At 41.6% G+C, this 25,973-nt stretch overlaps 1 protein-coding gene across 2 annotated transcripts; it reads right to left on the minus strand.

Moving 5' to 3' along the window:
* On the minus strand, positions 1 to 25,346 carry MMP19 (matrix metallopeptidase 19). 2 transcript variants are annotated; one of them, XR_008889629.1, is made up of 10 exons: positions 25,156 to 25,346; positions 20,498 to 20,586; positions 19,455 to 19,585; positions 16,214 to 16,426; positions 11,245 to 11,490; positions 6,830 to 6,958; positions 6,538 to 6,702; positions 4,798 to 4,925; positions 244 to 914; positions 1 to 133 (listed from the first exon to the last, which is right to left on the minus strand). XR_008889629.1 is itself a non-coding variant. In XM_056562370.1 (9 exons), the coding sequence occupies exons 1-9, from the start codon at positions 25,240 to 25,242 to the stop codon at positions 678 to 680; spliced, it is 1,425 nt and encodes a 474-aa protein (XP_056418345.1). In that variant the 5' UTR covers positions 25,243 to 25,346; the 3' UTR covers positions 196 to 677. The 2 variants fall into 2 exon arrangements, 1 of the variants encoding a protein (XP_056418345.1); XM_056562370.1 differs by lacking the exon at positions 1 to 133 and having other exon boundaries at positions 196 to 914.
* Positions 25,347 to 25,973: the final 627 nt, after the last annotated feature.

Raw genomic sequence — 25,973 nt, forward strand, 5'->3', positions numbered from 1 at the left:
GCTGAACTAATTTATGCAGGAAAAGTCATCAACTGCCCAGCCGAGAAGTTCGGGACGAATCGAATTTATTGTAAGTTCGCTCATCTCTAATGACTACGCAATACTTTATATCAGTGGTCTCCAACCTGCGGACCTCCAGATGTTGCAAAACTACAACCCCCAGCATGCCCGGACAGCCGTTGGCTGTCCGGGCATGCTGGGGGTTGTAGTTTTGCAACATCTGGAGGTCCGCAGGTTGAAGACCAATGCTTTATATAAATATATGTATATTGGCTGAATATTTACAAACTGAATTTGCAGAAGTCTCAACCTTTAGTTTCAAACGTTGCCATATGTTGCACTATTGATGTTTGTCCATAGATGGCAGTATTGTAATTGTCACATTCTCTTGGCCCAAGAGCTGACCGATCCGTTACAGTAGCATAACCTCCCGGGAACGAGACCTGCTGGATAGGTATAGGAAGTGTCCTTATCCTTACATTGTCTTAAAAGAAATGATTACTTATAACACTGTAGGTTTAACAATACTTCACAAATGTCTCTTTTGCCATCACTTGTCTCGAGATTACTGAACTGCTACTTTCTCGTTGAGCTTGTAGAGCGGAAAATGTATCAGTCTATAGTCCGATTTCCATGTGGTGACGGCTGTAAATGAATAATGTCGTTTATTTCTGCCATTAATCCATGTTGAAGCATTGCATCCACCGCTCAGACTTGCTCAGGGGGTATCCACGATCCACACGCAGCTGCTTGTTCACTCGCCAATACTTGTCTCCTTTAAAGAAGTAAATGTTTCCATTCTTCCAGGTCAGAGCTGCATCCAACTTACCAGGAACACCCGTGAACAGACTAGAGATTTTTTTGGGATACAGGTTACTCCAGGCCAACTCGTCCCACTGCCAATACTGATCACCCTGCAGAGAACAAAGCTTATAGATTATACAGATACATAGTACGGCATTATTTTAGATGAAGGTAACTATGCACTAAAAGGAATAAAAAATGAGCCAAGTTTTATATAAAAAAATGTCTGTATCCTTAAAGGAGTAGTCCAGTGGTGACTCAGTGATGAACAACTTATCCCCTATCCTAAGGATAGGGGATAAGTTGCAGATCGCGGGGGGTCCGACTGCTGGGGTCCCCCGCGATCTCCTGTACGGAGCCCCGACAGCCCGCGGGAAGGGGGAGTGTCGACCTCCGCACGAAGCGGCGGCCGACACGCCCCCTCAATACAACTCTATGGCAGAGCCGAAGCGCTACCTACGGCAATCTCCGGCTCTGCCATTGAGATGTATTGAGGGGGCGTGTCGGCCGCCGCTTCGTGCGGGGGTCGACACCCGCTATCTGGCCGGAGAGCCTGGCCCCCGTACAGAGAGATCGCAGGGGGCCCCAGCGGTCGGACCCCCGCGATCTAAAACTTATCCCCTATCCTTAGGATAGGGGATACGTTTTTCACCACTGGACTACCCCTTTAAAGAGTACCTCTCGTGATCTTGTTACATTTTATAATCCTCGCAGTTCACTGCCCCCAACATAACCCCCCCCCCCCCCCCCCCCCCGCGGCCTTTATTTTTATTATTTTTTTAGTTTTCCACCTTGAAATTGCTCTATATTTTCTGCTCAGTCTCAGAAAAACCAAATATGTTTATTTTTGTTTACATTATTTTATTTGAAAATTAGCAAAAGGGGGGGGGGGGGGGGGACGGAGTGATTCTAACTTTTATTAGGGAAGGGGTTAACCCCTTAAGGACGAGCGCCATAAATGTACATTTACGGCGCTGCGTTCCTTGATCACTGCGTCTCCGGACACGGTGATCAGAACAGGATGACTGCTGATATTTATCAGCAGCTATCCCGGCATGTCGCCCGGGGGGGGGGGTTCCTGAGACCCACTCTTGTCGGCGATCACCGTGGTTCGCCGGTCAATTCTGACCAGTGAATCACGGCTTTTCCAGGCTGATTGGGTCTTTGGTGACCCAATCGCCCGGAAAATAGGGATAATTGGGACAGCCCCGATCATCCTAAAGGATAGGAGCAAGGTAGCAGGGGTGCCACCTCTTCCTATCCATGGGCAGGGGGGGGGTTAAACGTGGGATCCCCCACTCTGCCCACCCCTGGAAGTCCGGGCAGAGTGGGGGAAGATAGCGAAGGCTGCGGGCCGTTGAAGAAGGGAGACCGGCGGCAGGCGGCGGGGAGAACCAGCGGCAAGGACCAGCGACGGAGACAGAGGCAGCAGTGAAGATCTGGTAATTGATCTTCACTGCTGCCTTGTAGTTTCGCAACTACAACTCCCAGCATGCCCAGACAGCCGATGGCTGTCTGGGCATGCTGGGAGTTGTAGTTTTGCAACATCTGGAGGGCTACAGTTTGGAGACCCCTGTATAGCGGTCTCCAAACTGTGCACTTCCAGATGTTGCAAAACTACAACTCCCAGCATGCTCTTCAACTGTCCGGGCATGATGGGAGTTGTAGTTTTGCAACAGCTGGAGGCACACTGGTTGGGAAAAACTGTCTGTTTCCTACCTCAGTGTTTCCCAACCCGTGTGCCTCCAGCTGTTGCAAAACTACAACTCCCATCATGCACTGACAGACCATGCATGCTGGGAGTTGTAGTTTTGCAACAGCTGGAGGCACACTGGTTGGGAAACACTGCGGTAGTCTGTTACCTAACTTAGTGTTTCCTAACCAGTGTGCCTCCAGCTGTTGCATAACTACAACTCCCAGCATGCACGGTCTGTCAGTGTATGCTGGGAGTTGTAGTTTTGCAACAGTTGAAGGTTAGCGCTCGACTTCCCCAATAAAAATTTAAAACGTCTCATATGGCACTGTTTCCAAAACGAAGCCTCCAGCTATTGCAAAATAACTCCCAGTATTGCCGGACAGCCATTGACTGTCCAGGCAGGCTGGAAGTTTTGCAACAGCTGGAGGTACCCTGTTTGGAGAACACTGCCTTAGGGTATTTTGGTGGCGGAGGCAAGCACTATGCTTTCATCTGGGTCCACCTCTATGCAAATCCCTAATTTATGCCTCAAATGCGCATGGTGCACTCTTACTTCAGAGCCCTGTCATATTTCAAGGGAACAGTTTAGGGCCACATATGGGGTATTTCCGTATTCAGAGATTTCATTTTACCCTTTATGAAAAGGTAAAGTTGGGGTCTACACCAGCATGTTAGTGTAAACATTTTTTACATTAACATGCTGGTGTTGCCCCATACTTTTCATTTTTATAAGAGATAAAAGGAAAAAAAGCCCCCCAAAATTTGTAACATAGTTTCTCCTGAGTACGGAAATACCCCATATGTGGACGTAAAATGCTCTGCGGATGCACAACAAGGCTCAGGAGTGAGAGCGCACTATGTACATTTGACGCCTAAACTGGTGATTTGCACAGGGGTGGCTGATAGTTAAAGCGGTTCTGACATAAACGCAAAACTAAAATCACCCACATGTGACCCCATTTTGGAAACTACACCCCTCACGGAACGTAACAAGGTGTACAGTGAGCCTTAACACCCCACAGGTGTTTGACAATTTTTTGTTAAAGTTGGACGTCAAAATGAAAAATCTGATTTTTTTCACTAAATGCTGGTGTTACCCCAAATTTTTTATTTTCACACGAGGAAATAGGAGAAAAAGCCACCCAATATTTGTAACCCCATGTCTTCTGAGTATGGAAATACCCCATATGTGGATGTAACGTACTCTGCGGGCGCACTACAGGACTCAAAAGAGAAGGAGCGCCATTGGGCTTTTGGAAAGAGAATTTGGCTGGAATTGAAGGCCACGTGTGTTTACAAAGCCGCAGTGAGCATTTACACAAACTACAACCCTCACAGAATTTAATAAGGGGTGCAGTGAACATTTACACCCCACTGGCGTTTGACAGATCTTTGGAAGAGTGGGCTGTGCAAATGAAAAATTAAATTTTTCATTTTCACGGACCACTATTCAAACAATCTTTGGGGTGTAAATGTTCACTGCACCCCTTATTACATTCCATGAGGGGTGTAGTTTCCAAAATGGGGTCACATGTTGGGGGGTCCACTGTTCTGGCAGCTTGGGGGCTTTGTAAACGCACAAGGCCTTCGATTCCAGCCAAATTCTCTCTCCAAAAGCCCAATGGCACTCCTTCTCTTCTGAGCATTGTAGTTCGCCAGCAGAGTACATTACATCCACATATGGGGTATTCCATTCTCAGAAGATATGGTGTTACAAATTTTGGGGGGCTTTTTCTCCTATTACCCCTTTAAAATTTGGGGCAACGCCAGCATTTTAGTGAAAAAAATTTAATTGGGGGTGTTAAGGCTCACTGTACCCCTTGTTATGTTCCCTGAGGGGTGTAGTTTTCCAAATAGTATGCCATTTTTTTTATTTTTAGTAATTTGTTTTAATTTTTTTTTGCTCTCCTGGCACCATGGGGCTTCCTAAATGAGACATGCCCCCCAAAAACCATTTCAGCAAAATTCGCTCTCCAAAATCCCATTGTCACTCCTTCCCTTCTGAGCCCTCTAGTGCACCCACAGAGCACATCCACATATGAGGTATTTCTTTACTCAAGAGAAATAGGGTTACAAAAGCACGCCAAATTACTGTCATCTCAAGTTTTCCCAGGTTGCAGTGCAGCTCGAGACATTACATCAACAGCATATCACTGGGTGTATAACACAAGGCAATATTGACCTATTTGACTGATAATCATCCTATATAATAGGGCCCTTAATGTATGAGTCTGGTGATGGCCAGCATTACATGGCTGTTGGTGTAATATCTTAATGTATTATTAGGTGGAGTTTACCTTAAACAGGAATATCTTCTGGTTTCCTTCCCAGTATAAGGCTGCTTCAATGTTCGGGGGGACCCTAGTTATAACTTTAGGGTATCCATAGTGCAATTTAAAATCAGTGTACCTCCACAATTTGTCTCCTACAAAGGAAAAAGACTATTAATGACTATTAATACTGGATTATGTAAAAATATTTTTCTTACACCTATATCCACCTGTAAAGTATAAATGCAAACAATTCTGGGCAGATCCTACAATTTCTGGGCATGTAAGATCCAGTAACTCCATGACTAACCCCCCCCCCCCCCCCAGGGGAATGGGTAGAGTGCTCCCACATATGTAACATAAAAAAACAATAGTTGGTCAGCACATCCCACACAACTACAGATACATATATGTTATGTATACAAGTGCACGCTGATGTTTGTTTTTTATGTCATCTGTAAAATACTTTACTGTAACATGGCCAAAACTTACTAATGCAGGTAGTACTGATAGGCTATGTTCACACTGCGGAATCTCGGGGCAGAAAATTTCCACCCGGAGATTCTGATTCACACTTCGGAATTTGTGAAGCGGAATTTGTGAATGGAAAATCTGCGTGAAAATTTCGCCTGAAGAATGAGCTACGCTGAACACATTGCAGTCTATTGGAGACTGCAGTGTCCGCGCGGTCCTAGCGCCGACTGATTCAGTCGGCGCTAGGACCGCGCAGACACTGCAGTCTCCAATAGACTGCAATGTGTTCCGCGTTGCTCATTCTTCAGGCAGAAATTTTCACGCAGATTTTCCATTCACAAATTCCGCTTCACAAATTCTGAAGTGTGAATTTGTGAACGGAAACCCATTCACTATACAGTACATTTTAGTAAGCGAAATTTCTGCCTGCCATTTCAAAGCAAAATTGCAGGCAGAAATTCCGTAGTGTGAACCTAGCCATATTGTATCAGTTTAAATCCACAGAAACATAGTTAGGGTGCGTTCACACCAGGATTTTACTCTACAGTTCCGGAATACGGTTTTGTTTTCAAAACCATATTCAACCGTAACGAAAACCGTGTCCATTGACTTAACATTAAAAACGGTATACCGCATTATGTATACGGTTACATCCGTTCTGAAATGCATCCGTTTTTTTGCGTATTTTTTACCGTGCTCAAAACCGTGGTCAACCACGGTTTTGTATCCGGGTCCAAAACCGTATTCTAACCGGATACAGTTTTTTAAAACATAGCAGTCTATGAGAACCGTACATGTGTACGGTTCAGTACGGTTTTCTGAATCCAGTTTTGACTTTTGCACATGTGCAGATCGAGCCAAAAGCTGCAACTACCTTCTGGAACATGCTATGAAACACCCCGCCCTTCTTCCTCAAGCCCAGAGAGCTCATTTTTCTGCAGTCATCAAGTGAAGTCATGTCATTGGGTCATTAAGCAAAGCCACATGACAAACCCCTCCTACTTCTGTTGGAATTTCAACAGAACACCTGTAACTTTATTAAAATTTAAAAAAAAAAGTTTTATTGAAGAAAACCGTATGTAACCAGATTAAAAAATTCCCACCGTAAACGGTTTGAAAACGTATACGGTTGACTTTTGAAGCATCCGGTTATATATGGTTGGATCCGTTTTTGGGTAATCCGGTTTTGTACATAAAACCGTATTTGGAAACTGTAGAGCAAAATCGTGGTGTGAACCCAGCCTTATTGCTATTATTACTGTTATCTAAGTTCAGGAAATGGAGGTATCTCACCTTTGAAGAAATATGTTCGCTTGGTGCGTTGCGATTGTACAGCAGCATCTAAGTTTCCTGGTAGCTCTTTCCATAGGGATTGGATTTTCATGAGAGGGCCGGTGCCATAGTCAGTGACTGTCCATACATAGTCTCCTTTAAAGGCATACGTTTTTTTAAAAGGCCCTACGAGGAAGGCAAGAAGTATTATTGTCTGTTGCTGCAACCGAACAGCCAATTTTATTGCTGTATGCTCATGCTGAAAAAATTGGGCGCAATCAAGAGTACAATATAGAGTATGATGGGCACTCACCCAGAATCATGGCATCTAGGTTGTCCTGGCATGGGTCAGGAATTGGACTGGTAGGAGTCGGAGAGACAGTAGGTGCAACTGTTGTTGTAACACGTTCTTCTTTGTCATCTTTATTTTTACTGTTTTTACCTTTTGAATACATTTAGACATGCTTACATTAGGATACACATATATATATATTTATATATTTACTTTTTTTTATTTTTTTACAATTAAACAATTTTCTGATTTACAGTTCAAGATAAAAAGTCTATTTTATATTTAATAATTTTAATATTTTTTCAAATGTAGTTCCTATTTCATTTCAATTTAGGGAGTAATCTCTTCCTTTCATTGTCTGTTTAAGATTCGGAACAGGAAACATACAGGAAATGTACTGTGTTGCTACTATTTTTAAGGCAGCGGTAGAGTTAAGTGTTTCCTCGCTGTAACTCTATGCTAAAGCTGCAGTTTCTTTCATGATCAGACTGAATGTAGACAAGGCTGGGATTCATTATGAACATCCGGATACAGCTAGTTCTTAGAAAGATTTACTCTAGAAGTTTGGGGCTTTGTGAAGGAAAAGGCCCTGAAAAATGACAATGTTAGCGCTGTGTAGGTGACCTATTTATCATGTCATTCTTGTTCATTAAATTATCATTTTAAAATGAAATAGGTCAACACATACAGTGGGGATCAAAAGTTTGGGTACCCCAGGAAAAATTTGTATTAATGTGCATAAAGAAGCCAAGGAAAGATGGAAAAATCTCCAAAAGGCATCAACAATATGTCAACAAACAATATTTCAACAAAAGTTTGATTTTATTTCCATCATTTACACTTTCAAAATAACAGAAAACAAAAAAATTGCGTCTGCAAAAGTTTGGGCACCCTGCAGAGTTACCGTATTTATCGGGGTATACCACGCACCGGCCTATTACACGCACCCTCATTTTACCAAGGATATTTGGGTAAAAAAAGTTTTTTACCCAAATATCCATGGTAAAATGAGGGTGCGTGTGTGCACGTGTATACCCCGATACATCCCCAGGAAAGGCAGGGGGAGAGAGGCCGTCGCTGCCCGCTTCTCTCCCCCTGCCTTTCCTGGGGTCTAGAGCCCTGCTGCGGCCCTTCTCTCCCCCTGGCTATCGGCACCGCTGCCCGTTCTGTCCCCCTGACTATCGGTGCCGGCGCCGGTACCGATAGTCAGGGGGACAGAACGGGCAGCGACGCCGATAGCCAGGGGGTGAGAAGGGCCGGCAGCAGGGCTCTAGACCCCAGGAAAGGCAGGGGGAGAGAAGCGGGCAGCGACGGCCTCTCTCCCTCTGCCTTTCCTGGGGCGGTATCGGCGTATAACACGCACATAGACTTTAGGCTAAAAATTTTAGCCTAAAAAGTGCGTGTTATACGCCGATAAATACGGTAATATGTTGTACTGCCCCCTTTGGCAAGTATCACAGCTTGTAAACACATTTTGTAGCCAGCCAAGAGTCTTTCAATTCTTGTTTGAGGTATCTTTGCCCATTCTTCCTTACAAGTCGTCTTCCGGTTCTTTGAGATTTTTGGGCTGTCTGTCACGCACTGCTCTTTTAAGGTCTATCCATAGATTTTCAATTATGTTGAGGTCGGGAGATTGTGAAGGCCATGGCAAAACCTTCAGTTTACACCTCTTGATGTAATCCCCTGTGGATTTCGAGGTGTGTTTAGGATCATTATCCATTTGTAGAAGCCATCCTCTCTTTAACTTCAGCTTTTTCACAGATGGCATCAAGTTAGCATCCAAAATTTGCTGAAATTTTATTGAATCCATTTTTCCTTCTACTCCTGAGATGTTCCCTGTGCCACTGGCTGCAATACAACCCCAAAGCATGATTGATCCACCCCCATGCTTAACAATTGGACAGAGGTTCTTTTCATTAAATTCTGTTCCCCTTCTTCTCCAAACATACCTTTACTCATTCCGGCTAAAAAGTTCAATTTTAACCTCATCGGTCCACAGAACTTGTTTCCAAAATGCATTAGGCTTGTCTATATGTTCATTTGCAAAGTTCAAATGCTGATTTTTGTGATGAGGACGTAGAAGAGGTTTTCTTCTGATGACTCTTCCATGAAGACCATATTTGAACAAGTATCTCTTTATAGTGGAATAGTGTACCACAACTCCAGTGTCTGCCAGATCTTTCTGGAGGGATTGTGCAGTCAAACGTGGGTTTTGAATAGTTTTTCTCACAATCCTGCAAGCTGTTCTGTCTGATATTTTTCCTGGTCTTCCAGATCTTGCTTTAACTTCCACTGTTCCTGATGACTGCCATGTCTTAAATACATTCTGAACAGAGGGTATTGACATCTGAAAACATTTTGCTATCTTCTTATAGCCTTCTCCAGCTTTGTGAGCATCAACTATTTTCAGTTTCAGATTTCTAGACACTTAGAAGAACAACTGCTTAGAAGAACCCATGGTGCTGATTGTTGGGGCAAGGTCAGATGAGTCTGTGCATTTAAAACCTTTGAGATTGAATTCACCTGGTCTTCCCAGATGATGATTGAGAACAATCCATGACACTGGCAGGTCTCAGCTTTGCAAAGGGGGCAGTGTATGCTATAAATTCTGCAGGGTGGCCAAACTTTTGCAGACGCCATTTTTTAGTTTTCTGTTATTTTGAAAGTGTAAATGATGGAAATCTAACTTTTGTTGACATATTATAAGAATGTCTAATCTGTAATTTGATGCCTTTTGGAGATTTTTCCATCTTTCCTTGGCTTCTTTATGCACATTAATACAAATTTTTACCTGGGGTGCCCAAACTTTTGACCCCCAATGTATTATGGCCCATGGACACAGCTATATTATGACTCATTTGTATGGAGCAGTAATAGGAATTCCACAGAGGTGCATGAGGCCCCTGCTGTTTCTCCATATCCACTTTTTACATTGTATTTCAAAGAGAATAAAAAAAATTACCACTTGTTACCTCAGACTCCATATATATGGGGGTATTCTCCATCAGTTACATTTAAAAAAAAAAAGTTGCATTTAAAGGGGTACTCCGTTGAAAAACATTTTTTTAAATGAACTAGTGGCAGAAAGTATTACAGATTTGTAAATTACATCTATTTAAAAATCTTAATCCTTCCAGTACTCATCAGCTGCTGTATGCTCCAGAGAAAGCTCTTTTCCTTTTTAATTTATTTTCAGCCTGACCACAGTGCTCTCTGCTGACACCTCTGTCCATGTCAGGAACTATCCAGAGCAGGAACAAATCCCCATAGCGAACCTATCATGCTCTGGACAGTTACTGACATGGACAGAGGTGTCAGCAGAGAGTACTGTGGTCAGACAGAAAAGAAATCCCTGTGGAGCATACAGCCGCTGATTAGTACTGGAAGGATTAACATTTTTTTTTATCTAAGTAATTTACAAATCTGTTTAACTTTCTGGCACCAGTTCATTTAAAAAAAAGTTTTCTAATGGAGTACCCCTTCAATTTGCATTCATCTAAAGGTGAAATATGTTTAGGTTACAAAAGCATTACAGTTGCATTACTAGTGACTGGACTGCAAATCTGTAAAAAGTACTTTGGTGCCAGGGGGGTTGCCTTTCAGGCACTGCCTTAATACAGCTTGAGGTCAATACTTCTACTGTGTCTTTTAGTTTTCATTTATCCCCATCTTACATTTATAGTGTCTGTCTGGTGTCTTGTCTAGTATTCTTAAAGGGGCACTCCGGTGGAAAACAAATATTTTCAAATCAACTGGTGCCAGAAAGTTAAACAGATTTGTAAATGACTTCTATTTATAAATCTTAACCCTTCCAGTACTTATCAGCTCCTGTATGCTCCATAGGAAGTTGCGTCATTCTTTTTTAGTCTGTGTTAGGATTTGTCCAGAGTAGAAGCAAAGCCCCATAGCAAACCTCTCCTGCTCTGGACAGTTCCTGACATGAACAGAGGTATCAGCAGGGAGCACTGTGTTCAGACTGAAAAGAACTACCCAACTTTCTCTGTAGTTAACAACAACTAATAAGTACTGGAAGGATTAAGATTTTTATATAGAAGTCATTTACAAATCATTTTAATTTTCTAGCACCAGTTGATTAAAAAAAAAAAATCCCACCAAAGTACCCCTTTAAATAAGTGGACAGGGCACTTCCACAAGGTCATCACACTTGCCTCCTGCTGCTTTGATCATTGCAATCTCAATAGTCTCAAGTATAACTGAGGAAGCATAATAGCATTGATGCCATCTGGGAGTCAGTACCTCTTTCTATAATATGTAATCATACTTGGTGTCAATTAAGTTTTTAGATAATTTTTTGAACCTTTTCCTAACCAAAATGGGAATTCTTTTATCTTGTTGGGGTTTTATTTTAGTGGTTGTGTATGTTGTCTATGTTGCCTTCTTTTACAGTACAGTATTATATCACTGACTGTACTTACCATACAAAGCCTGAATCCCTTTTATATCATCATCATGGAGACGGAAGTTTTTTCTATATCCAGCATAGACAGGAGCCATCAGTGCACTACCAAACCGAGAGTGACCAAGGCCCAAGGCGTGGCCTAGTTCATGTGCTGCAATGATGCGCAGATTGACTCCAAGGTAGCTTCCTTCAGTCCAATATTCATCTTCATCAAAATGTACTGTGCCAAGCTCAGGGATATCAGCATGTGCCAGAACTTTCCCTACAAGTCAAACATACAATAGTCATAGCATTAAAAAGGAGATGTTTAGCCATTTCTAGACACAACTCTCTTAAAGGGGTACTCCCGTGGAAACCTTTTTTTTTTTTTTTTTTTTTTATCAACTGGTGCCAGAAAGTTAAACAGATTTGTAAATTACTTCTATTAAAATCTTAATCCTTCCAGTACTTTTTAGGGGCTGTATACTAAAGAGAAATACAAAAAGAAATGCATTTCCTGTGATGTCCTGACCACAGTGCTCTCTGCTGACCTCTGCTGTCCATTTTAGGAACTGTCCAGAACAGGAGAAAATCCCCATAGCAAACATATGCTGCTCTGGACAGTTCCTAAAATGGACAGCAGAGGTCAGCTGAGAGCACTGTGGTCAGGACATCACAGGAAATGCATTTCTTTTTTGTATTTCTCTTAAGTATACAGCCCCTAAAAAGTACTGGAAGAATTAAGATTTTTTAATAGAAGTGATTTACAAATCTGTTTAACTTTCTGGCACCAGTTGATTTAAAAAAATAAAAAAAAAAGTTTTCCACGGGAGTCCCCCTTTAAGTCTTATTGATACTTTATTATGACATGGCTCAAATGTATTGGTGCGTCAAAAGGGGAGTAGTTCTAGTCAGCGCCATAATAGCCAAGTGTGTCTTATAACAGTGGTCTTCACACTGTGGACCTCCAACCAACAGCTGTTGAACATGCTGGGAGGTCCAACATCTGGAGGTCCACAGTTTGGAGATCACCATCTTATAAGACAGGGGTCTCCAACTTGCGGACCGCCAGATGTTGCAAAACTACAACTCCCAGCATGCCCGGACAGCCGTTGTAATCTCTTTTATTTGTGATAATATGCAGCATAATTGTAAACCCTTTAAAGGGGTACTCCCGATGAAAACTTTTTTTTTTTTAAATCAACTGGTGCCAGAAAGGTAAACAGATTTGTAAATTACTTCTATTAAAAAATCTTAATCCTTCCAGTACTTCCAGCTGCTGAATACTACAGAGGAAATTGTTTTCTTTTTGGATCACAGAGCTCTCTGCTGACATCATGACCACAGTGCTCTCTGCTGACATCTCTGTCCATTTTAGGAACTGTCCAGAGTAAGAGAAAATCCCCATAGCAAACATATGCTGCTCTGGACAGTTCCTAAAATGGACAGAGATGTCAGCAGAGAGCACTGTGCTCATGATGTCAGCAGAGAGCTCTGTGTTCCATAAAAACAAAACAATTTCCTCTGTAGTATACAGACCCTAATAAGTACTGGAAGGATTAAGATTTTTTTTAATAGAAGTAATTTACAAATCTGTTTAACTTTCTGGCACCAGTTGATTAAAAAAAAAGTTTTCCACAGGAGTACCCCTTTAATAATAAACAAAACCAGGAAAGTGACCTCCAATATTCACCAGAGTATACAGTATGTGCCCACACATATCCCCTTCCTGTGCACTACCTCATCTGCTGCCTTTATACAGAATGTACTGGTTTACCTCCAGTAATATAAAGCACCGATTGGCACTCATACCATTTCATTACACTGCCAGTATACAAGGAATAAACAAGTTAGCTCTGCACTCTCCCCCAGACAAGGCGCTGTGTACAGACAGATTTCAGGGTCTCTGATCAATAGCAGAACAGATTTTGTCCTTTTAAAGGCTACAGTACAGTATGGTATGTGACAGGAACACTGTATTCTTCCAATACTTATGCAGATGACTCTACAATTACACAGTGTCTGAGAAAGGAAGAGAAAGAAAGGAAGACAAGGAAAGACTACGCATCATTTTCCAGTGGGTTCGCTTTCTATGGTGCTTTGTGTGTTCCTGTATTACAATGTTTTCCAATAACAATGGCCCAGATTTATCAAAGAATGTCTACAGTAGAGCTATTTTCCCACATTTATTTTGGTGTTGGGTTTGACTAGCGTGCATCTTATTTATCAAGAAGGCGCAGCAGGATGATGAATTTTGCGCAGTTCTACTGTGGTGGGAAAAGCTCTACCACATACACTTTTTCTAGACACTTGTGAGGGAGGGAAGTAGACACTTTCCCGGTTCCTGAATTTGGCAGGTTAGGTGGTTTTTTACTTACTTTCACAGAGCTGCCGGGACATTTTTACTTGCATTTTAGATGCTACAATCAAATTTGATTGCGGTGTCTAAGGGGTTAAAGCCGGGCATCACCGTGATCAGTGATGTCTGGTATTAGAGATGGGTCCTGGTGGCAGATAGAGGCCAGGACCACCCAGTTATAACCTGCGCTCAGCTCCTGAGCGTGTGTCATAGAAGGGGAGTGGGACGCTGTCGTCCACAAGAGGTTAAAGGTTGAATTGTGGAAGGTAGAAATTATTCTCACGCCTACTGGTTGGTGATGTAGCTTTGCGCCTAAAAAAGTACCTTTGCACACAAAATAGCAACTTTTGACAAAAGTAGCAAATGATAAATATGTGACCACTGCATGGTCAAAAAGAAAAAGTTCTACGGGTAGGCAAAAAGAGTAAAACTGTCTATATCAAAAGGCGCATAAAAGTCGCAAAATATGCTGCTTGCGCCTGAACTGCGCCTAAACATAGACAAAAAAAATGCTCTAAAAGCAATGATAAATCTCCACCAATAACTCCAAATAATCCATCTGATTGAGCCAGGGACATCTTTAAAGTAGGGCAAGAGGGGCAGCTGCCCTGGGCCCAGTCTCTCCCACCCAGAACTTCAGTTGTTAACAATAACATAAATGACATGCCTGCTTCTCCCTGGCATACCCTGCCCCTGCAGGGTAAGGGTCAGAAGGAGGAGCTGACTGTATCTCTGTGCCTTCACTGCTCCTCCCCTGGCAGCCTGCCCACATAATATGCATATGCTTGTGGCCCACTTGCTGCCGTAAACTTTTGCCTCATGCATCACACGCCGCTCGGGACACAAGGAGCAGACCAGTGTGACCTCCACCCTGACAGCCACATTGGCCACAGGCCACCTGGTGCCCACCAGAGACAGAGTCCAGACAGCAGCATTTGGAATCCCCGCCCACCATCTGCACCCAGGCTCATTTCTACAGCAGATAACTGACTGCAAAATGAATTCTGTATGTATAATGTCTGATTTATGTTAATCTATCTTCCATTTTTTCTCCTAATTCTTTATAAATAATTTTTATTAAAGTTTTCTTTTTTCCCCTCCGGGGGGTCAGGGGTATTGTTGAGATGGACTATGGGGGCCCTGAAGATGATTGCACTGGGTCCAATGATAATTGAAGACAGTCTTGGATGGAGCATGCAACAACTTTCATATGAAAACCTTTGTATGTCTCCATGTGAGAGTGCTGGCATATATCCTGCAGATTTTGTAACCCATACAGAACAAGAAGAATTGCCTTCCCCTCATTTGCTTGTTTTCCATGCTGCAAAGTAAAAGATACTAGATACTACAGTGACCCCCTGACCTACGATGGCGGCCATCGCATAAACGGCTATCCGGCAGCGCAGACTTCTTCAGCTGCCACCGGATAGCCGTTTACGGTGCCCCGTGTGGTCCGCTGACGATCACTTACCTGTCCTCGGGGCTCCGGAGCGTCCTCTGCGGGATCCCCTGCATCGTCGCCCCCTCCATTGTCATCATCACATCGCTGCGCACGCCATCCCGTCATCCAATAGGAGCGGCGTGCGTAGCGACGTGATGGCGGCGACGGAGAGCGAGGATGCCGGGGAAGCAGAGGCCTTGCCGGAGCGTCGGGGACGCGGTGACATTGATGGAAGGCGACATCCAGGGCAGCGGTGATGAGTGGAGATGGTCCGGAGCGGCAGGGACAGGTGAGTACAACTTCCTCTACCAGTGGTCTTCAACCTGTGGACCTCCAGATGCTGGGTGTTGTAGTTTTGCAACATCTGGAGGTCCGCAGGTAGTAGACCACTGTCCTATACTTTACATTGCACGGATCCCTCAACATTCGATGGTTTCAACAAACGATGGTCCGTTTGGAACAGATTACCATCGTATGTTGAGGGACCACTGTACTGGTGGCATTAACTTTATAAAGAGGAATATCAACTTCTAACTACATCATGTCTAGCACCATAGTACACTGAATATACACAAAAGATTTATTCCTGACTGTTAAAGACAATAACACTGCTTAAAGGGGTACTCTGGTGAAAACCTTTTTTCTTTTAAATCAACTGGTGGCAGAAAGTTAAACATATTTGTAAATTACTTCTATTAAAAAATCTTAATCCTTCCTGTACTCATTAGCTGCTGAATACTACAGAGGAAATTCTTTTCTTTTTGGAATGCTCTCTGATGACATCACGACCACAGTTCTCTCTGCTGACGTTATTATAATAATAATAATAATAATAATGCTTTATTTATTGTTGTCCTTAGTGGGATTTGAACCCAAGGCCCCAGCACTGCAAGGCAGCAGTGCAAACCACTGAGCCACCATGCTGCCCTTAGCATGCATCTGCTATGCATGGTTGCTAAAATGGACAGAGATGTCAGCAGAGAGCACTGTGTCCGTGATGTCATCAGTGTTCCAAAAAGAAAGGAATTTCCTCTGTAGCATTCAGCAGCTAATAAGTACTGGAAGGATTAAGATTTTTTAATAGAAGTAATTTACAAATATGTTTAACTTTCTGCCACCAGTTGATTTAAAAGAAAAAAGGTTTTCACCAGAGTACCCCTTTAAAGGTACCAATCTGAGAGTACAGATTTTTACAGTAATGCATACCAGGGCCATCGAATGGACGCGAGCAGCTCTCTCCTTTCTTGTGGAATGAAATTCTTATGTCTGCTCTTCCAAATGAGGCCTCCTTGAATTTCAGGGGGGTGACATCACTCCAGTATTTAAAAGCAGATTTGATAGCAGTCCTCACCTCATTTTTTTCCATGTCGGGTGTATAATTATATATGCGATATGTCAAGTTCCTTTTTCTCCATCGACCTGTTAGTTGTGAAAGGCATTTTAGTGTCAATGACAAGAGACATATAAAACAAGTTGATGTTTTTTTTTTATCCATTTAAATAATGATTGCATGAACTTTGAATCCTTAAAAAATTATTTACAGACTATCATAGTAAAGGATATTACACCATATTAACAAAAGTATTGGGACAACTCCGCATTACACCTACAGGAGCTTTTAGGACATCAAATTCTAAATCTATAGGCATCAAAACCTGTTCAGAGTAGAAGTTGCCCATAGCAACCAATCAGATCGCTTCTTTCATTTTTAGCAAGGCCTCTGCTAAACTTTTACTTTGCACGGGTTTTGATAAATCTCCCCCTTTGACCCTTTATCATGACGTACATTTGATGATGGAGGAGAGGGTCCGGCTTACAGTCTCTGTTCTAGTTCATCCCAAAGGTAATAAATAGGGTTGAGGTCAGGGTTCTGTGTTGGCCAGTCCAATTTATTTCACACCAAACTTACCCAATTATGGGGGAGATTTACCAAAACCTTTCAATAGGAAAAGTTACTGAGTTGCCCATAGCAACCAGATCAGATCGCTTCTTTCATTTTGTAGAGGCCTTTCAAAATTAAAAGGAACAATCTGATTGGTTGCTATGAGCAACTCAGCAACTTTTCCTTTGGACAGGTTTTGATAAATCTCCCCCTATGTCTTTATAGACCTTACTTCGTGCACAGGGGCACAACTACGCCATTACAGAAAAGTGCTAAACCCAAACTGTTCCTACAATGTTGAAAGCATACAATTTTTCCATATGTCTTGGTGTGATAGCTGGGGGAGTTGGGTGTAGGGAGTGCAGCTGTGCGGTGACTAAAGGGTGTCTGGTTAACCCTTTCTATTTGTGACGCCAGGGTGAGGACTCCTCTGTAATGCTTGTCCTACCGCCACCCTTCCTAAGAGTGATAGCGAGGTATAGAATAATTGAATGTCCACAACCGGAGAGTTTGCTGAAAACAGTTGGAACTTTTACTGAAGATTTTATGCAAGCTTCATAACAAGAACAGTCTCTACAAATGCAAATTCTCTTGGAGATTGACAAAGGTTGGGACCTTAAGCAATTTTGAGTCCTTAGACTGATATGCGCTGTTCCACTGGATTTAGGGGGTTTAGTTTCGGTCCAGTAGTCACGCTAGCTTTAGCAGGGATTAGTTTAGAACTCACGGTTTAGTTTAGGCTGAGGCCGGTAGGTTTTCTGGCCTAGCGTGTCTTTGAAAGTTGCGCAGATCCGTCCTGCTAGTCCGGCATCCACGAGAGCAGCAACCCAAGAGAGCGAAAATTGGCTACAGCTCCCTTATATGGGCAGGGGCTGGACTAGAGCTAATTGGTCCAATACTGCTGTCAATCACCTTTACACAGAATTATGGGTAGCATGTGACCCAAGAACCTCCAAAGGTCCTCTAACAAACCATAGAGGAATTAACATAGTCACATGACCGAAGGTCCTGCGACGCCACCAAGGTAAGTACTATACATTATATTAAATATACATTATTATATATGTACATATAAACATTATGAAATTAGAGTAGAAGAGAGGCGACTAGGGGCTGTCCCACCTGAGGGACCCTACCTGAGCGTAGTTACTCTGACTTTGGGGACCACCATACAAGGTACGGTATGCAATACGGTACAGGGACACCACATTGGTATGCTGAAGCATTAGGATTTTCCTTTACTAGTACTAAAGACCAACCCCATGAAAACACCATAGCATTATCCATGTTCCACCAAACTTTACAGCTGGCAAAGAGAAGTCAGACAGGTGATGTTCTCCTAGCATTCACCAAACCCAGACCCATACATCAGGCTGCCAGATAGAGAAGTGTGATTCGTCTCGCCACTCAATGCTTGGCACTGTGCTTGCTGATGTAAGGCTTCATGCAGCTGCTCAGCAATGCCATCCATGCCATAACGCTCTAGGCCCACAGTTTTTATGCTGATTTTAATGCCAGATTAGGTTTGGACTCTGCAGTTATTGACTTTTATGCAATATGCTCCTTAGCACTTGTAGACTGTGCTTTATAAGTTTACATGAACTTCATGCTGAGTTGCAGTGGTTCCTAAACACTTTTACTTTTCGGTAATATCATTCACAATTAATGGTGTAAGATCTAGAAGGGAAAACATTTCACAAACTGACCTGTTGCAGTGGTGGTCTTATTAGAGTACTTTGATGGGATTTAGTGAGGCAGACTGCATTAGTAGGGGCTGGATTTTATACATCAGTGACAATGGGAGTGACTTAAAGGGGTACTATGCTAATAGGTACTACTAATGCTCAGAGCCGGCAGTGGGAGCTCATGATGTCATAGCCCTGCCCCCTCATGATGTCACGCTCACCCCCTCAATGCAAGTCTATGGGAGGGGGCATGACAGCTGTCACGCCCCCTCCCATAGACTTGCATTGAGGGGGCGGGGTGTGACATCATTAGTGGGTGGGGCTATCATATAACGAGCTCCCGGTGCCAGCTCTAAACGTTCGGAACATTTTGTTCCAAACGCTGACCAGCGGAGTACCCCTTTAAACACCCGAATTCAATGATTTTTTATATGCCAATGGGGCCCAATACTTTTGTCCATATAGCGTATGATAGTGTATGTAAATAGTCCAGGATATGAGACACTCAACCCTTGAAGAAAAATTTTGGATAGTGTATATAAGGAATTAATTGTAAAGGCTCAATTGCCCCCTATATTAATCTCAAACTTAACCAGTCAACCAATGATCTAGGCTAAGTCAAGTTTTGATTCTTGATTCCTAAATAAATAGGCTACTGCCGGTTTCACACAATTGAAATAAGGACACATTTTAGAGTCCATATTATGGACCAGAAGAGCCCAAACTTTAGACAACACCCAAAGAAATTAAAATATCTTAAGATCAGAAATAGATTATCTATATTTTTTAACCATTACATTCATTCATGTTATGTGTTATAAGATATAAACTGTGTAAATCACTGATGTATCATCCTTCCAACATCCCCTGAAGAGAGTACCTAACAGAAGATATCGCAGAGTCTTCTGGTTAAATGGGTCTTCTAATCCACACCGTGGCTGCTTCATCTTCTCCAGTGTATCATTGTCCAGGACCCCTGTTCCAGGTAGCTGAGAAGCCAGCTGGTAAATTCTGTATGAGAAAGTGAATTATGGACACGATAAGAAGAGCAACAAGAGCTTCATAATCTTTTCTGCCGCCATTGAAGAATTCCACTGTATATGTCATGTACAGGTTGTTACAGAACAAGAGGGTAACCCCCCACACACACACCTGACTGGCCAAAAATATGACAATGACAGTTCTCTACCTGTGACATTGTATTGGCAGCAGGAAATATGCTGTACTGTATATGTACTCTATACAATTATTTACAAAATGAAACAAGATAACGCATAGCATTTGAGTTGAAGTTTTGGTTGGCCTCTTTAAAGCGTACTTGTTCTTTTAGGAAGCTTTTTAGTATTTGCCATCATGTATACATAAGGACTACCACTATTTTTTGCATATCATTTTTATATGGAATTTTTACTGGACTTCTACTTTACAGGCTTAGGTAGTAGGAGGAGCCTAACCTCTATGATGTCCTTTATACACTGCACACGCAGAAGAGGAGATCCTGCCCCCCCCCCCTACAGTACTCCCTCAGAAGCAGCAGAAGTGTGGAGGACATTATAGAGCAGTACTGCAAAGTTTTAAAAAAGCACTAGGGTGAATCTCTAGAAGCACGAAGTCGCAGGAAAAAAATCTAATAACTGAACAAGGATTACAAAGTTTCTTATATGTGTTTGTACTATTACTTTTTGGAATATTTCTTGAAGAAATAGTGACCATCTAAGGCTCTGTTTACACTGAATACCTCAAACAAAGTGTATCTCATAATATTGTGGACAAAACTAATTCATTTCATTCATTGTGGATCCTGGAAAATAGAAGACCTCTCGGAAGAAGCTGAGCTACAATACTAAACACAGCGCTTGAAAAAAGTAAGGCTATTTTTAAAAGAAGGTAGCCAGGTTTTTCCTATTACATAAGGCATCTTACCGTATAGCTTCCTCAATTTCCTCAGGACTGAAATCCTCACTGTCACTCTCAAGTGGCTTCTGCAGGTATCCAAACTGCTTTAGGTATTCCTGTAAAGAAAGCAGAACATTTCTGATTAAATTAATGGACGAGATTTCTCAAATCTTTTCAGATTTGTCACTGTGACATATGGAATAAAAAGTGATTATCCAGAACATACAAAACTACTTTGAAGCAGCAGTGTTTTGTTGTTATATTCCAGCACTGCTGCAACCATGTTTAGGTGCAGGTTAAATGCTATAGCGCAAAACATGTCAGTGTTTCCTGTGCTCCATTCCACGCTAGCTGTTTTATAAGGATTTCTCTAATATAGAAAGTGCTTTCTGTTGGACTCCTCTGGTGCCAGACAATTTCTTCTTTTGCAGCTGCATTTATGTGTTTTAGCACTGTAACTTGGTCATGTGATCACCCGCCTGACTCACCCAAAGTCACTTAGCTTAAAGGGGTTGTCTCATAAAGCTAAATCAGTGTAATGCAATGGATGTGTTGTGCAAAATGAAACATATAGGGGGAGATTTATCAAAACCTGTGCAGAGGAAGAAGTGTGCAGTTGCCCATAGCAACCAATCAGCTTGCTTTTTTAATTTTTAAAGAAACCTGTGAAAAATGAAAGAAGTTATCTGATTGCTTGTCATTGGCAACTGCACTACTCTTCCTCTACACAGGTTTTGATAAATCTCCCCTATAATGTACAAGCATTTATGAAAATGTATTATTTGTGAGATACAAGCCTGCTAAGTTTTGATGACCCAATTACACATTGCACTTTTTCACTTTCAGCGTGTGAAAAAAGACTTCAAATCTTCATAAAACACCTCAATTGTGATTATAGATCAAATCACTTTCATCTTACAGTAATGTTTCTGTTAGATGAAAATGTATTTCAAATAAAAAATAAAAAAACACATCAAAATTGCATACTATGTGAACCCAACCCACATATGAGTCTATTGAGTTTACCTGGGTAAACTCCCGCACCAGCAGCCTAATTAATGACCAGGTGTAGTGATCAAACACCACACTCAAAGCTACAGGATTTATGGGAAATGTAGGCAGCAATACAGAACCACTTCAGTGTGAAAATGCAAACCGACATAGAGCCAATCTTGTGCCTGCTACATCAGCTAAAACAGGTAAGCACAAGGTATACACAAGAACCTCTACATTATTATCTAATAATAGCCTATGTTCCGCTATAAGCAAAAAATAAAAAATAAATAAGTAAATTAAATAATCCCAGGCTGCTTCTTTTAGGTTTCCTTCACACAGTTTTTTTTATGTCCTGTAGAGAAGCCTATGGGTAAATGACTGAAACAGCACAAGAAATAAACATGCTGCATTTGAAGAAAAAAATGGCATGGACCCAAGACAATATACCAAACATAAAGGAGAACATCATTAACAAAAACATAATTGTTGTGTGTTTTAGGTCTACATTTCAGCAAACAGCTTGCCACAGTGTTTAGTTTTTTGGTAAAAAAAAAAAAAAAAAGATGCTAGAACAGATGTCATAAAAAAAAATATTATATATAATTATTACTGTATTTAGTTAGGTGTGAAATTACCCTGTAATAGTTTTTTTTTCTCTGCTACTTTCACTAAACTTCACATAAACTTGAGTTTCATCTCAAAAAGCCTCAAGCAAATGTAACTTCCGCTGAGTCACAGAAAACACTCAGACATAATTGCTGACCTTAAAGGGGTACTCCCGTGGAAAACTTTTTTTTTTAAATCAACTGGTGTCAGAAAGTTAAACAGATTTATGAATTATTTCTATTAAAAAATCTTAATCCTTCCAGTACTTTTTAGGGGCTATATTCTACAGAAGAAATGCTTTTCTTTTTGGATTTCTCTGATGTCACGACCACAGTGCTCTCTGCTGACCTCTGCTGTCTATTTTAGGAACTGTCCAGAGCAGGAGAAAATCCACATAGCAAACATGCTGCTCTGTACAGTTCCTAAAATGGACAGCAGAGGTCAGCAGAGAGCACTGTGGTCATGACATCAGAGAAATCTAAAAAGAAAAGCATTTCCTCTGTAGTATACAGCCCATAAAACGTATTGGAAGGATGAAGATTTTTTTTATAGAAGTAATTTACAAATCTGTTTAACTTTCTGGCACCAGCTGATTTAAAAAAAAAAGTTTTCCACGGGAGTACCCCGGGAGTACACAGCAATGATAAAGGTAGGTAGGATGGTAAGATGGTAGGTCTTCTGCTGCCCTCCGGTGAAATAATGGCAAGGAATAGGAAGGATGGGCTTCAATGAAGATGACCGGCTCACACGGCGCTGACCGACCAGGACACGAAATGGAGGATAAAATCGAACTTTAATAACCAAGATGGAACGCGTTACGCTGTGCATGCGACAATGATGAAGGTAGGTAGGATGGTAAGATGGTAGGTTGTCTGCTGCCCTCCGGTGAAATAATGGCAAGGAATAGGAAGGATGGGCTTCAATGAAGATAACCGGCTCACAAGGCGCTGACCGACCAGGGCACGAAATGGAGGATAAAATTGAACTTTAATAACCTAGATGAAACGCGTTTCGCTGCGCATGCGCAGCGAAACGCGTTGCATCTTGGTTATTAAAGTCCACTTTTATCCTCCATTTTGTGTCCTGGTCGGTCAGCGCTGTGTGAGCCGGTTATCTTCATTGAAGTCCATCCTTCCTATTCCTAATCATTGCCAGTGACTGGTTGAGCGGTTGGCATGTCATCAAAGGCAGAAAGAAGCACCACGGACTTGGAACACAAGAAGGGCAGTGAGGGGGGTGATTGAGGCAAGTGGGTATGTTTTATTTTTATATTTTTTGCAGAACCTGAGGTCCTTTCTAAAAAAGATTCTTTCTTAAAGGGGTACTCTCGTTGAAAACTTTTTTTTTTTTTAAATCAACTGGTGCCAGAAAGTTAAACAGATTTGTAAATTACTTCTATTAAAATATCTTAATCCTTCCCGTACTTTTTAGGGGTCTGTATACTCAAGATAAATCCAAAAAATAAATACATTTCCTCTGATGTCATGACCACAGTGCTCTCTGCTGACCTCTGCTGTCCATTTTAGGAACTGTCCAGAGCAGCATATGTTTGCTATGGGGACAGTTCTTAAAATGGACAGCAGAGGTCAGCAGAGAGCACTGTGGTCATGACATCAGAGGAAATGCATTTCTTTTTTGGATTTCTCTTTAATATACAGCCCCTAAAAAGTACTGGAAGGATTAAGATTTTTTTTATAGAAGTGATTTACAAATCTGTTTAACTTTCTGGCACCAATTGATTTAAAAAAAAAAGTTTTCCATGGGAGTACCCCTTTGAATATGGACAACCTCTTTAAGAAATAGATATACAGTACAATACATTTCTTTTACCAGTTTGTCTCACAGTAACCTAACCCAGGTAAAAAATGACAGCACTTTTGACTCTATTTTAAAGCAGTGCTGAGTAATAGAAAACAGAAAGGACAATAAAATGGAACAGTCTATCCTGACTACTCTCAGGGGATACCTTCTTAAACAAGTGGACCTACAGTAGATGTTGGAGATTGCATTTAATAACATTTATGCAACCATTTGTAGGTATATACAGTGCATCTGTTCCCCCCATATTATTGCACTCAATACCCTATAAATTAAAAAGTAAACACATTTAGCATGGACATAAGTATTCAGACCCTTTGCTATGGCATTAGAAATTTAGGCTCCTCCCATTTCTCCTGATAACATCTGAGATGCTCATGCACCTTGATTGGAGTCAATTGGTAAATTCAGATGATTGGACAGGATCTGGAAAGACACAGCTCTGTCTATATAAGGATACACAGCTGACAATGCATATCAGAGAAAATATCAAGCAATGAGGAGGAAAAAGCTGCCTGTACAGCTTAAAGACCTCTGCACAGATCTGAAGAAAGATACTTCAATTAAGTACTGAGGGTCTGAGTACTTATCTCAATGCAATCATTTATGTTTTCCTTTTCAACAAATTAGAATTCATTTAGGAAATGATTGCATATGGCAGTGCGTCATTTCACATCTTCTAGTCTGCTTTTTAAAAGGGTCCTCTGAAAATAGGCTGGATACAGTTTGTCCCACCATCAATTAGCTGTGACCTGATCAAGAACCCGGAAGCAAGTGTTACCTGCAGCACCACCACAGGAGAAATGAAGTATTACAGGTGTCTATTGTAATCATTGGGTTATCTGTGTAATGGACTCATGTTCTGGGTACTACAGAGAGAGAGATGCTCCTTGTACCCACTTTGCGCTCTGACTTGCTGATAAAGCAATAGAAAATCCCTGTAAATGTCTGCAGACAATAATCCAGTCAGGAATACTGGGATCATTCCAACTCTCCTATATTGTGATTTCCTGACAGAGAGAATTATTCGCTATATTTTACGTTTTACAAGCTTCTGAGATGCCAGTCACATAGTTAGTATATACAATAAAGTGGCATATGCCACAATTAAATAGTACTACATTTCCATAATACAAATGCCAGTGTATGTTTAATGTATAGATCAAAATTACTATTCCCCTATTCAGTGACATCAAAGGCGTTTGCAGAATTTTAGCAAATTGAACTTCTGTTTGCAGTAATGGAAGATATGTCAGTAGACTTACCAAGGCTTCTTCTTCAGCGGCGGGGTCTATCAGTGTGGCGGCATAAGCACAGGACACCAAAGTCCCCAGCAAAGGTAGCAGCAGCATCCTGAAGTTGTTCTCTTTGTAGAAGTCCTAGGGACTTAGTCTCTGCTCCTTTGCTCTTGGTTCCCTCTGCAAGCCTTTAAGAGTCCTGCCAGAATGACTCACACACACTCTTTACTCCTTCCTCCTCCCAAACCTCCCACTTGCATCTTCCTCCTTGAGAAATGTCCATGGAATGCAGAATTAACCCTCTCTCGCAGGCTCAGCATGAATAATTTTTACGCAAAAGACACTAAAAAACTCAGTTTGTAGTCATTTCCAAGCCTTCATTTATCAGGACATTACTTGTTGACAGGTATAAGCGAAACACTTCCAATGAGTCACTGCCCAAGATGCGCATCTGTTTAGTAAACTATTATCCATAAACTCATGAAATAAATATGCACAGTGATTCTAGGATGCCACATCGCTTGTGAATAAATCACTTTTTACCTTTATATCCATATTGAGGTGCTGTGATTTGTTCTTTTTTGTATTGTGGGGATCTCTGATCCAGGTATGACAGATGGCACCATATTCTAGAGCTTATCTTCTGGACTGTTTGTATTTTGGACTTTTGGGGTTAAATTATACTGTTACAAAGATTGAGGTTCTTACATAATTTTACAAGTACACAGATATAAAACTGTGTACCAGTCATTTGCAAAAAACCTTTTATATAATGTAGATAATAAAATGTCACTGAGCCTCAGTGTACAGAGTCCTGCTTGTCCTCAGTGTACAGAGCCCTTCTT

The sequence above is a fragment of the Hyla sarda genome, chromosome 2 (assembly GCF_029499605.1).
Source record: "Hyla sarda isolate aHylSar1 chromosome 2, aHylSar1.hap1, whole genome shotgun sequence".
NCBI lineage: Eukaryota > Metazoa > Chordata > Amphibia > Anura > Hylidae > Hyla > Hyla sarda.

What these genes read in the sequence shown, in the direction of transcription:
- MMP19 (XM_056562370.1), bottom strand. Translation starts at nt 25,242, where the DNA reads ATGCTGCTGCTACCTTTGCTGGGGACTTTGGTGTCCTGTGCTTATGCC. An exon ending in TCTGCGATATCTTCTGTTAG is followed by an intron (nt 16,427 to 19,454) that starts GTACTCTCTTCA and finishes CACAACTAACAG; the next exon opens with GTCGATGGAGAAAAAGGAAC. An exon ending in GCGAACATATTTCTTCAAAG is followed by an intron (nt 4,926 to 6,537) that starts GTGAGATACCTC and finishes TTTCCTTTGTAG; the next exon opens with GAGACAAATTGTGGAGGTAC.